Source organism: Mustelus asterias, chromosome 1, assembly GCF_964213995.1.
Source record: "Mustelus asterias chromosome 1, sMusAst1.hap1.1, whole genome shotgun sequence".
Lineage (NCBI taxonomy): Eukaryota > Metazoa > Chordata > Chondrichthyes > Carcharhiniformes > Triakidae > Mustelus > Mustelus asterias.
The window spans coordinates 185,351,615-185,366,369 of record NC_135801.1 but is presented as its reverse complement, the minus strand read 5'-3'; the positions used below and the strand labels follow the sequence as shown (position 1 = coordinate 185,366,369).

The 14,755-nt window shown below is 46.9% G+C and overlaps 1 protein-coding gene across 1 annotated transcript in view; it reads left to right on the top strand.

Moving 5' to 3' along the window:
• The window catches only part of atrn (attractin), a 394,947-nt gene that overhangs the window by 37,369 nt on the left and 342,823 nt on the right, over window positions 1–14,755 (top strand). The window contains 4 exon segments of the mRNA XM_078199200.1: window positions 4,423–4,512; window positions 4,515–4,543; window positions 6,480–6,618; window positions 8,636–8,817. Coding sequence (XP_078055326.1) covers window positions 4,423–4,512; window positions 4,515–4,543; window positions 6,480–6,618; window positions 8,636–8,817 — 440 coding nt within the window.

The window sequence follows — 14,755 nt, the reverse complement described above, 5'->3', positions numbered from 1 at the left end:
TTAAACTCCATCCCTCTGGCAATGAAGGACAAAATTCCATTTGCCTTCTTAATTACCTGCTGCACCTGCAAACCAACTTTTTGTGATTCTTGCACAAGGACACCTAGGTCCCTCTGCACAGCAGCATGCTGCAATTTTTTACCATTTAAATAACAGTCCATTTTGCTGTTATTCCTACCAAAATGGATGACCTCACATTTACCAACATTGTACTCCATCTGCCAGACCCTCGCCCACTCACTTAGATTATCTATATCCCTTTGCGAGACTTTCAGTATCCTCTGCACACTTTGCTTTGCCACTCATCTTAGTGTCATCTGCGAATTTTGACACACTATACTTGGTCCCCAACTCCAAATCATCTATGTAAATCGTAAACAATTACAGTCCCAACACTGATCCCTGAGGCACACCACTAGTCACTGATCGCCAACCAGAAAAACACCCATTTACCCCCACTCTTTGCTTTCTGTTAGGGGTTAACCAATCCTCTATCAATGCTAACATACTATCTGTAACACCGTGCACCTTTGTCTTATGCAGCAGTCTTTGGTGCGGCACCTTGTCAAATGAAGACACATCCACAGGTTCCCCATTGTCCATTGCGCATGTAACGTTCTCAAAGAATTCCACCCAATTAGTCAAACATGACCTGTCCTTCATGAACCCATGCTGCGTCTTACCATTGGGACAATTTATATCCAGATGTCTTGCTATTTCTTCCTTGATAGATTCAAGCATTTGGGGCAGCACAGTAGCACAGTGGTTAGCACTGCTGCTTCACAGCTTCAGGGACCTGGGTTCGAATCCCGGCTCAGGTCACTGTCTGCGTGGGTTTCCTCCGGGTGCTCCGGTTTCCTCCCACAGTCCAAAGATGTGCGGGCTAGGTTGATTGGCCATTCTAAATTACCCCTTAGTGTCCCGGGATGTATAGGTTAGAGGGATTAGTGTAGGGATATGGGGATAGGGCTTGGGTGGGATTGTGGTTGGTGCAGATTAGATGGGCTGAATGGCCTCTTTCTGCACCATATGATTCAATGATTTGGGCGGCACGGTAGCACAGTGGTTAGCACTGCTACTTCACAGCTCCAGGGACCTGGGTTTGATTCCCGGCTTGAGTCACTGTCTGTGTGGAGTTTGCACATTCTCCTCGTGTCTGCGTGAGTTTCCTCCGGGTGCTCCGGTTTCCTCCCACAGTCCAAAGATGTACGGGTTAGGTTGATTGGCCATGATAAAAATTGCCCCTTAGTGTCCTGAGATGCGTAGGTTAGAGGGATTAGTGGGTAAAATATGTAGGGATATGGGGGTAGGGCCTGGGTGGGATTGTGGTTGGTGCAGACTCGATGGGCCGAATGGCCTCTTTCTGTACTGTAGGGTTTCTATGATACTATGATTCATTTTCCCTACTAAAGTTAAGCTAACCGGCCTATAGTTACCCGCCTTTTGTCTACCTCCTTTTTTAAACAGTGGCACCACATTTGCTGTTTTCCAATCTGTGTGAACTACCCCAGAGTCCAGTGAATTTTGGTAAATTACCACTCGTCCATTTGCTATTTCCCTCGCCATCTCTGTTAGTACCCTGCATTCCATCAGGACCAGGAGACTTGTCCACCTTTAGCCCCATTAGCTTGCCCAACACTACCGCTTTCGTCATCAATTTTTGGCATGTTATTTGTGTCTTCTACTGTGAAGACCGACACAAAATACCTGTTCGATGCCTCAAGCCATTTTCTCATTTCCAGTTATTACATCCCCCTTCTCATCCTCTAAAGGACCAATGTTTACTTTTGCCACTCTTGTTCGTTTTATATATTTGTAGAAACTTTTGCTATCTGTTTTTATATTCTGAGCTAGTTTACTCTCATAATCCATCTTACTTTTCTTTATAGTTTTTTTTGTGGCTTTCTGTTGACCTTTAAAGATTTCCCAATCCTCTAGTTTCCCACTAATCTTTGCCACTTTGTATGCATTTCCTTTCAATTTGGTACCCTCCTTTATTTCCTCAGATATCCATGGCGGATTATCTCTTTTTCTACAGTCCTTCCTTATCACTGGTATCTACTTTTGCTGAGCACTGTGAAAAATCGCTTTGAAAGTCCTCCACTGTTCCTCAATTGTTCCACCATAAAGTTTTTGCCCTCAGTCTACCTTAGCCAACTCCTCCCTTATCCCATTGTAGTCTCCTTTGTTTAAGCACAAGAGACTGGTATTGGATTTTACCTTCTCACGCTCCATCTGTATTTTAAATTCAACCATACTGTGATTGCTTCTTCCAAAAGGATCCCTAACTGTAAGATCATGAATCATTACACAGGACCAGATCTAGGATAGCTTGCTCCCTTGTTGGCTGCATTACATACTGTTCAAGGATGCTATCGCGGATACATTCTATGAACTCCTCCTCAAGGCTGCCTTGACTGACCTGGTTTGACCAATTGATATGCAGATCAATTTGAAGACAAAGGAGGGGTGAATGTGGTGAACCATCGTTGGTTCTCACTAGATAGTACTGAACCAGGGTCTGGCCAGTACTACAAGTATGTATATATGTTGCTGTTGGGGTTAGGGATGGGTTGTTCTACTTGTTGCTGTTGGGGTTAGGGTTGGGCTGTTACACCTTGTATTATAGTTATTGTGGTACATCCCAGTCGGGCTCCACCTCCTGGGAGAGGTATAAAGGTCTCTGCTCTGTCTGGGACCCCTCAGTCTGGGATCGTGTATATAATTAGTAGCTGCATTGTTACAGCAAATAAAAGCCTTTATTTCCTGAGCTTCTCAAGCCTCGTGTGTGATAACGCGCATCACACAATATTCCAAATGTGGTCTCACCAAGGTCCTGTACAGTTGCAGCATAACCCCACGGCTCTTAAACTCCAACCCCCTGTTAATAAAAGCTAACACACTATAGGCCTTCTTCACAGCTCTATCCACTTGAGTGGCAACCTTTAGAGATCTGTGGATATGAACCCCAAGATCTCTCTGTTCCTCCACAGTCTTCAGAACCCTACCTTTGACCCTGTAATCCACATTTAAATTAGTCCTACCAAAATGAATCACCTCACATTTATCAGGGTTAAACTCCATTTGCCATTTTTCAGCCCAGCTTTGCATCCTATCTATGTCTCTTTGCAGCCTACAACAGCCCTCCACCTCATCCACTACTCCACCTATCTTGGTGTCATCAACAAATTTACTGATCCACCCTTCAGCCCCCTCCTCTAAGTCATTAATAAAAATCACAAAGAGCAGAGGACCAAGCACTGATCCCTGCGGCACTCCGCTAGCAACCTGCCTCCAATCCGAAAATTTTCCATCCACCACCACCCTCTGTCTTCGATCAGACAGCCAGTTACCTATCCAATCGGCCAACATTCCCTCTATCCCACACCTCCTCACTTTCATCATTGCATAAATGCATTTTTATTTTAATGCATTCAGCTCCACATTGATTTGCGGCACTGTTCTGATTATCATATGGAAATGTCATTGAAATTGACATTTCCATATGATTAGCGGGCCCGGGATGGTTTTCTCTAGGCCCACTCACGTCTCCCCACCCCTTGCCAGGAGTGGTTCCCATCAGCGGGGTTTACAACTGCTCCCCACTAATGGAGAACAGGTGTCCTCACCCGCTGGTGGGGACAAAGGCTATTGAGCTCCCCTCCCACCCCCCCCCCCCCGAAGGTCGGGGGCAAAAAGGGGTGCCACTTGGGCAGCGCCACCTGTCGGGGCCTATTGGGGTGGTGGGTGGGGACCTGTTACCACTCTAAACTGGCATTGGCGAGAGAGGGAGGGAGGATGGCGATTGGGGCTGGCCATCAAGGGGTGGGGGGATGGGTCGTGCTTGGTCATCACTGGGGTCGGGGGGGGAGTCAGGGTGCCATGGGAGGGGGTGCTTGGTGTAGATTGGGGCTTGGCCTGGGAGGGGTCTGTCAGGCCAGTGATCAGTTTGATGGGGAGGGGAAGGGGAGGTTTGAGAAGGCCAGCAATCGGGGGAGGATTCCAGGGAAGGCCAGTGATCGGGGTGGTGGGGGGGGGGCGCAATGCACAGTGGCCTGCTCAGCACTATGCTGCCGGCTCCACCCACCACTTTTCAGAGGCACTGCTGAAGCACTTTGTATTGCTCAGCGTGTCGGAGATTCGTTCAGGTAAGTACACCGAAAAAATACTCGCGTTTTCCCACACTGGGCATTTGGTTGTTTTGGAAGAATCCCGGCCACTATTTTTAATCAGTTTGGAAATTCCTTGGAGTTGTAACAGCAGAACAATCACCAGGCCCTGCTGGGGGTAGGACTGCAGAGAGCGTCCAGTTAAGATGCAGGGCATACTTCTATAGAAATGAATAGGAGAACATGCCAGCGCTTGAACCTGCCTTATTTAGATATTAGTTAATGCTTTTTTTTCCTCCCCAAAACCCTACAGATGCAGATAATGAAAAGTGTGATCAGTATACTGATTGCTACAGCTGTACAGTAAACACAAATGGCTGTCAGTGGTGTCATGATAAGTGCTTGTGAAGAATAGTAACTGCACAGAAGCCACTGTGAGTATCGCAACCAATCCTTCAGAATGGGTTTTGATTAATTGTCCTTCTAACTATCATTCTTCTGGAAGTCCAGTCTTGAACCGTAAAATAATCTATTTTTGTTCTGTTGAAACAAAGTGACAATGGACTTGATTCAGTTCAGAATGGAGTGGACATAAACACCCTGCTGTTCATCTTGGTATGAAACATTTACCAAGAAAAAGGAAGATTTGCATTTATACTGAACTTCAGAATTCCTCAATGTCTGACGCCCCTTCAAATACAATGAATTATTTCAAACAATTGTGATTAGTAATTAAACAAACTTCAAGGCCATTCTACGCAGCAAGAACCCAGGAAAGGTATGAGATGGATATTCATGGTTTGGAGCTGATGTTTGAGAGAGGAAGGTGAGCCAGGACTGCAGAGCAAACTTGCTTGCTCCTCTTCACACAATGGCTCGAGGTCCCTAATATCTATATAAACCTTCTAAAACAGCAGTTAGGACCTTGGTGTAATGTCTTCTCTGAAGAATGACATCTCTTGAAGTGCAGCACTTCCTATGTCACCACTCCAATGTCAGCCCAGATTATGTACTGACGTTTTAGAGCAGGATTGAGCCCATAACCTTACAAAATTAAAATCTTTTTATCCAGTTTGTTTATACCCACGTTAGTTTAAGATTTTTTAAAGTTTATTTATTAGTGTCGCAAGTAGTTTACATTAACACTGCAATGAAGTTACTGTGAAAATCCCTTAGTCGCCACACTCCGGTGCCTGTTTGGGAGAAGTTAGCATGGTCAGTGCACCTAACCAGCACGTCTTTTGGACTATGGGAGGAAACCGGAGCACCCGGAGCAAACCCACGCAGACATGGGGAGAATGTGCAAACCCCACATGGACAGTGACCCAAGCCAGGAATTGAACCCGGTTCCCTGGCGCTGTGAGGTGGCAGTGCTAAACACTGTCACCGTGCCGCCCCACTTTACTTTCTGTTTGCAAACATATTCCGTTTGTTCAGACAGTAAAATCATTAATCCTACAATGTTACGGTCATTGCGCATTTGGGGAAAAAAAATTTAACAGTTTTTTGACTAGAAAACAAATAACAATTGCATTCCAAGTAATGAGGCTAGGTAGTGAGTACCAAATGATGTGTTTCCATCATACTGGTGCAGAGATGGCAGCTAAGGAGGGCTGAAATAAATAGATTACTTAAATCTTCACTGAAACTTGTGTGTAGTTTATTCTTGGAGTGGCTATATTATCGTGAATATTTATTGGCAAGATTAGTTAAAGGGCTCAACAATCCACTTTACCAGACACCATTCAACAGAGGAAAGTACGAGAGGATGAAGTGGCTCAATAAGTAAATGGTTAGGTAACACCAACCCTGAATATTGTAAGACGATGGAAAGACTAAAGAGAAGGATTTTCAAAGTTTGGAGTTTCTGGGAGATGATGAAATGGACTTTGAAGCTTAATTTTAGTACGGATATTTTATGCAGCATGAAGAGCATCTTGTGGCACATTTGGAGTGTTGGTGGACCACTATGCATCAGGGCCAAAAATTGCAGGAATGTCAAGATAATAGAGCATTATGGAGTTGGAGCAGGTTGCAGGTTACTGATGGTGGAGGGTTTTGAACTCCGGAGTGACAAATATTAAGACAGTGGCTGTTGCTAGAACACAAACTGAGATGGGCAAGTGTTAATGGGTGAACAGGGCCATGCAAGTTAAGATACAGGCAGCAGAGTTTAGATTGAGCCCAAGTTTATGAGCAGTGAAAGGTAGAAGGCCAGCCAGGAGAGCACTGAATATTTGAGATGGCAAATTGGTAATGATGTAATGCCATGTACCTTCAAGTTTCCAATGTCTGAGTCTTAATTTTGTATTGTAATAAAGTAATGTCATGAAATGTGTAAGTAAACAAACATTTTAATTTTTCTTTTAGGTATCAATCTGGGATTATGAAGCCTGTCCAAAAGATAAACCTGAGTATGTTTGTAATAAACTGACTAGCTGTAAAAGCTGTGCCATGGACCAAAACTGTCAATGGGAATCCAGGAACCTGGAATGCATCCCGTTACCAGGTAGCTTTTTAGTTTGTGTTTGCTTGTCATACATGAGATAATTTGCAGTGCTCCAATCTGTTTAAAACAACCATGCTGACTTTCGCCAGCCCTAAGTCTTGATGTTGCAGGTGCTGTTCCGCAGGAATGTAAATAAAAGTTGTTGAACAAATCTTAAATCACTGGGAGGATAACATGCAAATTTAGTTTTCTCGATATCAGGATAGTTCTAATCCTGATTGTTTAATTAGAGCAGCCTCATCACCCCAACACCTCACCCTTGCATCACAGACAATTTTTGTCACATTGTAGTTAACATGTATGGAATCTTTCATATTTCACACAGGTTGCATTATTGACACAAAACAGTGTAGAATTAAAATGGGTCCCTGGACTAGTCCCTCACCATCACTAGCAGAACAGTGGTACATTTTACATTTGAAATTACTTGTCTGTGATTCTAAATTATGCGATATTTAAACAGTATTTGCAGTAATGAGCCATGAGACACAATTTCATATCCTACTTGTGATGATGGTGCAGTTTTGTTGCATATAAATTATTATTAGTTCAGTTATCAAGTCAGGCCATCTATGAAATATGAACATAGAACATAGAACAGTACAGCACAGAACAGGCCCTTCAGCCCACGATGTTGTGCCGAGCTTTATCTGAAACCAAGATCAAGCTATCCCACTCCCTATCATCCTGGTGTGCTCCATGTGCCTATCCAATAATCGCTTAAATGTTCCTAAAGTGTCTGACTCCACTATCACTACAGGCAGTCCATTCCACACCCCAACCACTCTCTGCGTAAAGAACCTACCTCTAATTTCCTTCCTATATCTCCCACCATGAACCCTATAGTTATGCCCCCTTGTAATAGCTCCATCCACCCGAGGAAATAGTCTTTGAACGTTCACTCTATCTATCCCCTTCATCATTTTATAAATCTCTATTAAGTCTCCCCTCAGCCTCCTCCATTCCAGAGAGAACAGCCCTAGCTCCCTCAACCTTTCCTCATAAGACCTACCCTCCAAACCAGGCAGCATCCTGGTAAATCTCCTCTGCACTCTTTCCAGCGCTTCCACATCCTTCTTATAGTGAGGTGACCAGAACTGCACACAATATTCCAAATGTGGTCTCACCAAGGTCCTGTACAGTTGCAGCATAACCCCACGGCTCTTAAACTCCAACCCCCTGTTAATAAAAGCTAACACACTATCGGCCTTCTTCACAGCTCTATCCACTTGAGTGGCAACCTTTAGAGATCTGTGGATATGGACCCCAAGATCTCTCTGTTCCTCCACTGTCTTCAGAACCCTACCTTTGACCCTGTAATCCACATTTAAATTAGTCCTACCAAAACGAATCACCTCACATTTATCCGGGTTAAACTCCATTTGCCATTTTTCAGCCCAGCTTTGCATCCTATCTATGTCTCTTTGCAGCCTACAACAGCCCTCCACCTCATCCACTACTCCACCAATCTTGGTGTCATCAGCAAATTTACTGATCCACCCTTCAGCCCCCTCCCTGAAGTCATGAAGCCTCCTCTAAGAGATGAAGCACATCTCTTAACTTCCACTCTGGAACACAAATCTCTACTTGTTAAATTGTGCTTAAATTTTGAAGACATGAATACATACTTTTGTTTAAAAGGGAGAAAGGATTTGTTGGCATGTGGCCTCAACTAATTCCAGTTCAGCTTGTTATCGAGATGCTGTTTGTTTACTTATTTTACTGGTACTGCATGATTGATGGGATATGAAGTGGACATGTGAAAGAGGAATAGTGGTGATGGAAATGAAGAAGCTTACTGTTACACTAGCATGTCAACAGCCATTTGCATCATAATATATCTACACAGTATTTGTCTGCTTGGAGGAACAATGCATATTTTTGCGCACACTTGAAACAACTGTGGCCTTCAAAATGCGGTTGCTGTTATATATCTTTGATTTTCAAATCAAAATGGAAGGAAAGCAGTATTGTGTTTCATTTTGAAATATTTGTTTTTCCAAATTGGCAACTACAGAAACCATCTGTGGAGAGAGTTGGCACTTGGTGGGAAACTCATGTCTGACGATCACCATTGCGAAAGATAGCTACGATAACGCGAAGCTGTTCTGTCGGGGTCAGAATGCAGCACTTGCCTCACTTACATCGCAGAAGAAAGTCGAATTTGTTCTCAAGGAATTGCAGATTATGCATGTGTTGGTGAGTTTGAATTGGTTTCCGGTGGATCTTGCCTGGGAGCTTTGGGCTCAACTGAACTTTTCACCATTCAGAATCAAATGTCTGCATGAGTGAAAGTAGCATTTCTGTGTGTTTTATGATTGGTGAATACGCCGATTGTGTGGTTTGGGACTGAGCAAAAACATTTCCTGCAAAAAAACACAAGACAGGCTGTGGTGAACCATCGTTGGTTCCCACCAGGTAGTACTGAGCCAGGGTCTGGCCAGTACCATGAGTCTGTATATATGTTGCTGTTGGGGTTAGGGTTGGGTCGTTCTACATGTTACTGTTGGGGTTAGGGTTGGGCTGTTCTACCTGTATTATAGTTATTATGGTACATCCCAGTCGGGCACCGCCTCCTGGGAGAGGTATAAAGGTCACTGCTCTGTCTGGGACCCCTCAGTCTGGGATCGTGTATTATATATGGTAGCTCTATTGTTGTAGTCAATAAAAGCCTTTATTTCCTCGAGCATCTCTAGCCTCGTGAGTTATATCGCGCATCAATTTTATTGACTACAATTGAACTCTCTTCGTTGAAAAAAAAACGACACAGAGAACATGGAGCAAATGCTTAAACCCGACGGCTTACGTTGGACCCACGTGCGGCGGGCGCCTCGAACTCCTTCGACCACTGGTTGAAGTGTTTCCAGGATTACCTCGAAGCCTCCGCAGCGGTCACCACCGACGCCGACAGACTCCGGGTCCTCCACGCGAGGGTAAGCGACGCTATATATTTAGCGATCCGTGGGGCCACCGACTACAAAGGGGCCCTCGAGCTTCTTAAGAAGCGCTACATTAAACCGCCGAACGAGATGCATGCTCGATATCTCTTAACCACTCGACGGCGGCAGCCCGGCGAAACGACGGAGCAGTACGCGTGCGAGCTCCTACAGCTAGACAGGGGCTGTAACTGCAAAGCAGTGTCGGCAGACCAGAACATGAACGACCTCGCTCGAGATGCGTTTGTGGCGGGAATCGGCTCGTCTTACATCCGCCTTCGGCTGTTGGAGCAAGGTAATCTCGATCTCACTAAGTCCATAGAGCTAGCGGATGCGCTAGAAACGGCCTCCAAAGGTCTGGCGATGCACCCCGACGACCACGTGGAGACAGCATGGCAGGGGCAGTCACAGACCCCACTTCATTCAGCGGGACCGAAAAGCTGCGTGATTGCGTTCCCACCCTCGGGCCTGACGACGGCAGCAGCTCCAGGCGGCCCGCGGTGTTACTTCTGTGGGGGAGTGAAGCACCCTCGGCAGCGATGTCCCGCTAAAGCAGTGTTGTGCTCCGCCTGCAGCAAGAAGGGGCATTATTCGAAGGTATGCCGATCCAAACTTCTATCCAGGAACAGCAGTGCAGCGTGTGACTCCCCGGAGCCAGTTTCCTCGTCGTCGGCATCGTCAAGGACTTCTTCCACGTGCGAGGCCAGGACGTTGCCATTCCAGACGACGGAGTCGCAAGAGACGCACGACCACCAGGGGCTGCTGTTTTTGGCGCCATCGCCCACGTGCGACCTATGGGGGCAGCCATTTTGGTCGGCACCGACCGCGAATGACCAGCAGGTGTCATCATCATCCATCTCAGCTGCCTGCAGTGGCGCCCACGAACCAACGGTGGCGTCGATCATCCTGGACCAGGCAAAGCCTCACAGACTCGACAAGTCCATGATGGACATACAGGTAAACAAACGCACGATTTATTGTCTGTTTGACAGCGGGAGCACGGAGAGCTTCATTCACCCAGACGCCGTGAAGCGGTGTGGCCTCCGGATTCAGCCTGTCAAGCAGACAATTTCGATGGCGTCAAGGTCCCGGTCTGTCACTGTGCTAGGGAGTTGCGTGGTAAATCTGACTGTGCAGGGCACGGTTTACGAGAGCTTCAAGCTCCTGGTGTTACCGTACCTTTGCGCGCCAATACTCCTAGGACTAAATTTCATGGTCCACTTGAAGAGTGTAACCCTACAGTAGGGTGGGCCACTCCCTCCACTTTCAGTGGGAAACTCGCAGCCTCTAAATTGCCCAACGCACTCCATCTGTAGCCTCTCGATGCTTAAGATTACCACACCCTCTTTATTCCAGAATCTCGTGCCAGGCTGCAAGCCCATCGCGACTAAGAGCAGGCGTTACAGCGCTGAGGATCGGATCTTCATTCGATTTGAGCTTCAGCGGCTCCTCAAGGAAGAGATCATACAACCTAGTGCTAGTCCTTGGAGAGCGCAGGTCGGGGTGGCCAAGAGTGGGAACAAACCCCGGATGGTCATAGACTATAGTCAGACCATTAACAGATACACGCAGCTGGATGCGTATCCCCTCCCGCGCATATCTGACATGGTCAACCAGATTGCGCAGTACCGAGTGTTCTCCACCATCGACCTAAAGTCTGCTTACCACCAGCTCCCCATTCGCCCAGAGGACCAACAATACATGGCTTTTGAGGTGGATGGTCGCTTGTACCGTTTTCTAAGGGTCCCTTTTGGTGTCACGAATGGGGTCTCGGTCTTCCAGCGTGCTATGGACCGAATGGTGGACCATAACGGACTGCGGGCTACCTTCCCATACCTGGATAACGTCACCATCTGCGGCCATGACCAGCAGGACCACGATGCCAACCTTCTTAGATTCCTACGCACTGCATCTCGCCTGAATCTGACCTACAACAGGGAGCAGTGTGTATTTCGCACGCGCCGCCTAGCTATCCTCGGATACGTGGTAGAAAACGGGGTCATTGGCCCTGATCCAGACCGTATGCGTCCCCTCCTCGAACGACCCTGCCCACTACCGTAAAAGCACTGAGAAGATGCTTAGACTTCTTCTCTTACTACGCACAGTGGGTTCCCAATTACGCGGACAAAGCCCGTCCGCTCATCAAGTCTACATCTTTTCCCCTAGCACCAGAGGCTCGTTTGGCCTTTGAAAAACTGAAAGCCGACATCGCGAAAGCCACGATGCACGCTATCGATGAGTCCATCCCCTTCCAGGTGGAGAGTGATGCTTCGGATTTTGCCCTGGCCGCCACATTTAACCAGGCGGGCAGGCCCGTCGCCTTTTTCTCTCACACCCTCCAAGGCCCCGAAATTCGACATTCGGCGGTGGAAAAGGAGGCCCAGGCCATTGTGGAGGCCGTTCGGCATTGCCGCCATTACTTGGCGGGAAAATGGTTCACCCTGCTCACGGACCAGCGGTCCGTGGCGTTCATGTTCAATAACACGTTATGGGGCAAGATCAAGAACGATAAGATCTTGAGGTGGAGAATCGAACTCTCCACCTATAATTACGACATCATGTATCATCCAGGGAAACTCAACGAACCCTCGGATGCCCTGTCACGTGGAACATGCGCTAGTATGCAGGAGAATCAATTGCAGGCTCTCCACAATGACCTCTGCCATCCAGGGGTCACTCGGCTCTTCCACTTCATAAAAGCCCGGAATCTACTCTACTCGGTGGAGGATGTCAGGTCTATAACAAGAAGCTGCCGGGTATGCGCGGAATGCAAACCGCACTTCTACCGACCTGACAGGGCACAACTCGTTAAGGCCACTCGTCCATTCGAAAGACTGAGTGTAGATTTTAAGGGCCCCCTTCCCTCGACAGATCGGAACGTGTACTTCCTCAATGTGGTTGATGAGTACTCACGATTCCCCTTTGTCATTCCTTGTTCCAATATGACCGCTGCCACGGTTATCAAGGCATTTCGTGATCTTTTCACCCTGTTCGGGTACCCCTGTTACATCCATAGCGATAGGGGCTCGTCGTTCATGAGCGATGACTTGAGGCAATTCCTGCTCTCATACGGAATTGCCTCTAGTAGAACCACGAGCTACAACCCTAGGGGTAACGGACAGGTTGAACGTGAGAATGCTACAGTCTGGAAGGCTGTCTTACTGGCGTTGAAGTCTGAAGGCCTTCCAGTCTCCCGTTGGCAAGAGGTGCTCCCTGATGCGCTCCACTCCATACGCTCACTCCTGTGTACGGCAACCAACGCTACTCCCCATGAGAGACTGTTTTCATTCCCTCGGAAGTCTTCCTCTGGGACCTCATTACCGTCTTGGTTGACGTACTCAGGACCTGTCCTCCTGCGGCGACATGTTAGGACCCGCAAGTCCAACCCTTTGGTTGAACAGGTCCATCTCCTCCACGCCAACCCTCAATATGCCTATGTGGCATACCCTGACGGGCGAGAGGACACGGTCTCGATTCGAGACCTGGCGCCAGCAGGGCGCTTGGAAACCCCTGTTGCTCCCATACCTCCTGTTAGAGACCCCCCAACTATTGTTTCCCCTCCTGACACGGCGCGGGCAGCATCGGGACCATCACTTTACCCTTTTACTCCCGTGTACAGCTTGCCTGAGTCCAGGAGATGGTCGCCACTTCAAGGCATGCCCGAGTTCAGCGAATTGTCACCACCTTGGGGTCTACCGGCCCGTGAGACATTGGAGGAGCCGTTGGACACCGCCTTGGGGAGAACACCACCGTGAGTGCCTACACCGGTGTCATCGCCGGTGTTGAGGAGGTCACAACGACGGTGCGGTCCCCCAGACCGTCTGAACCTATAGACTGATGAACAATTGTTCTGAGTTTTGTATCCCGCCGGCCTTTGTTTTCAAAGGAGGGGTGAATGTGGTGAACCATTGTTGGTTCCCACCAGGTAGTGCTGAGCCAGGGTCTGGCCAGTACTATGAGTCTGTATATATGTTACTGTTGGGGTTAGGGTTGGGCTGTTCTACATGTTACTGTTGGGGTTAGGGTTGGGCTGTTCTACCTGTAATATAGTTCTTATGGTACATCCCAGTCGGGCTCCGCCTCCTGGGAGAGGTATAAAGGTCACTGCTCTGTCTGGGACCCTTTAGTCTGGGATCGTGTACTATATATGGTAGCTCTATTGTAGTAGTCAATAAAAGCCTTTATTTCCTCGAGCATCTCTAGCCTCGTGAGTTATATCGCGCATCAACAGGCATAAGCCCCAACCAAAGATTTGAGCAACTGTTTGAGTAACCATAATTAATAATGTTTGAATTGAAAGCTCAATTGACCAGAAATAAGATTTAAGTTTTTAACTTCATTTTTTAATGCAAAATCCTGAACTTGGATAAGGCTCAGTCCACTGAACAAGCCTGAACTAATTAACTTACAACTATCAACTGAATTCCCACAATTTATAACAAACTTGTTCATGAACACAGCTGGGCATAATAGCATCTAAATATTCAAGGCTGCAGGATCTTTAGAAGGGAAAGGGGAATCGAGGAAAGAATGGAATCAATTGTGACAACATTGGTGGAAAGAAGGGATTTCAGTGAGGGTGATCAGACAGTGGAAGCAGCTATGAATTAAGGAATAACAAATGATGCAAGTCTCTGGCTGTTGTCTGCAGACTACTAAGAGAAATTGTGGGGAGAAATGTATAAATATGAGAACCATGCAGTGTAGATCAAGTAGTTATAATGGAAAGTTTTATTTTAAATGGAATAGGGGGACACCAACTTGAGTTGAAAAGACAATGAGCGCAATCCTCCCTGCCAATTCACGCCACGCTCCCGCTGCAGCAAGGTCGGAGAATTTGGCGCCCTGCCAAGTCTCTGTTCACTGCAGCAGGATGTGAAAATCCCAGTGGCGTGAACGGTGATAAGATTCCAGACAGTGACTTTCTAGTATGGACTCTGGATCATTTAATAAAACAAACCAATTAGTGGAAAGGTCGAGAAATAGAGAACATGATTTCAGGTGACTGACAAAAGAACTAAAAGCAACCTAAGGGAATTCTCTTTATTTTAGAATGGGTGGTGGTGAACTGGAATGAAGTGCCAGAGAGTGGTAGAGGCAGATTGAATTGTGGCTTTCAAAAGGGAATTGGACAATTATCTAAAGGGATAAAGAAAATTGCAGGGCTAAGGAAAAAAGACAGGAGTGGAACTGACTGAATT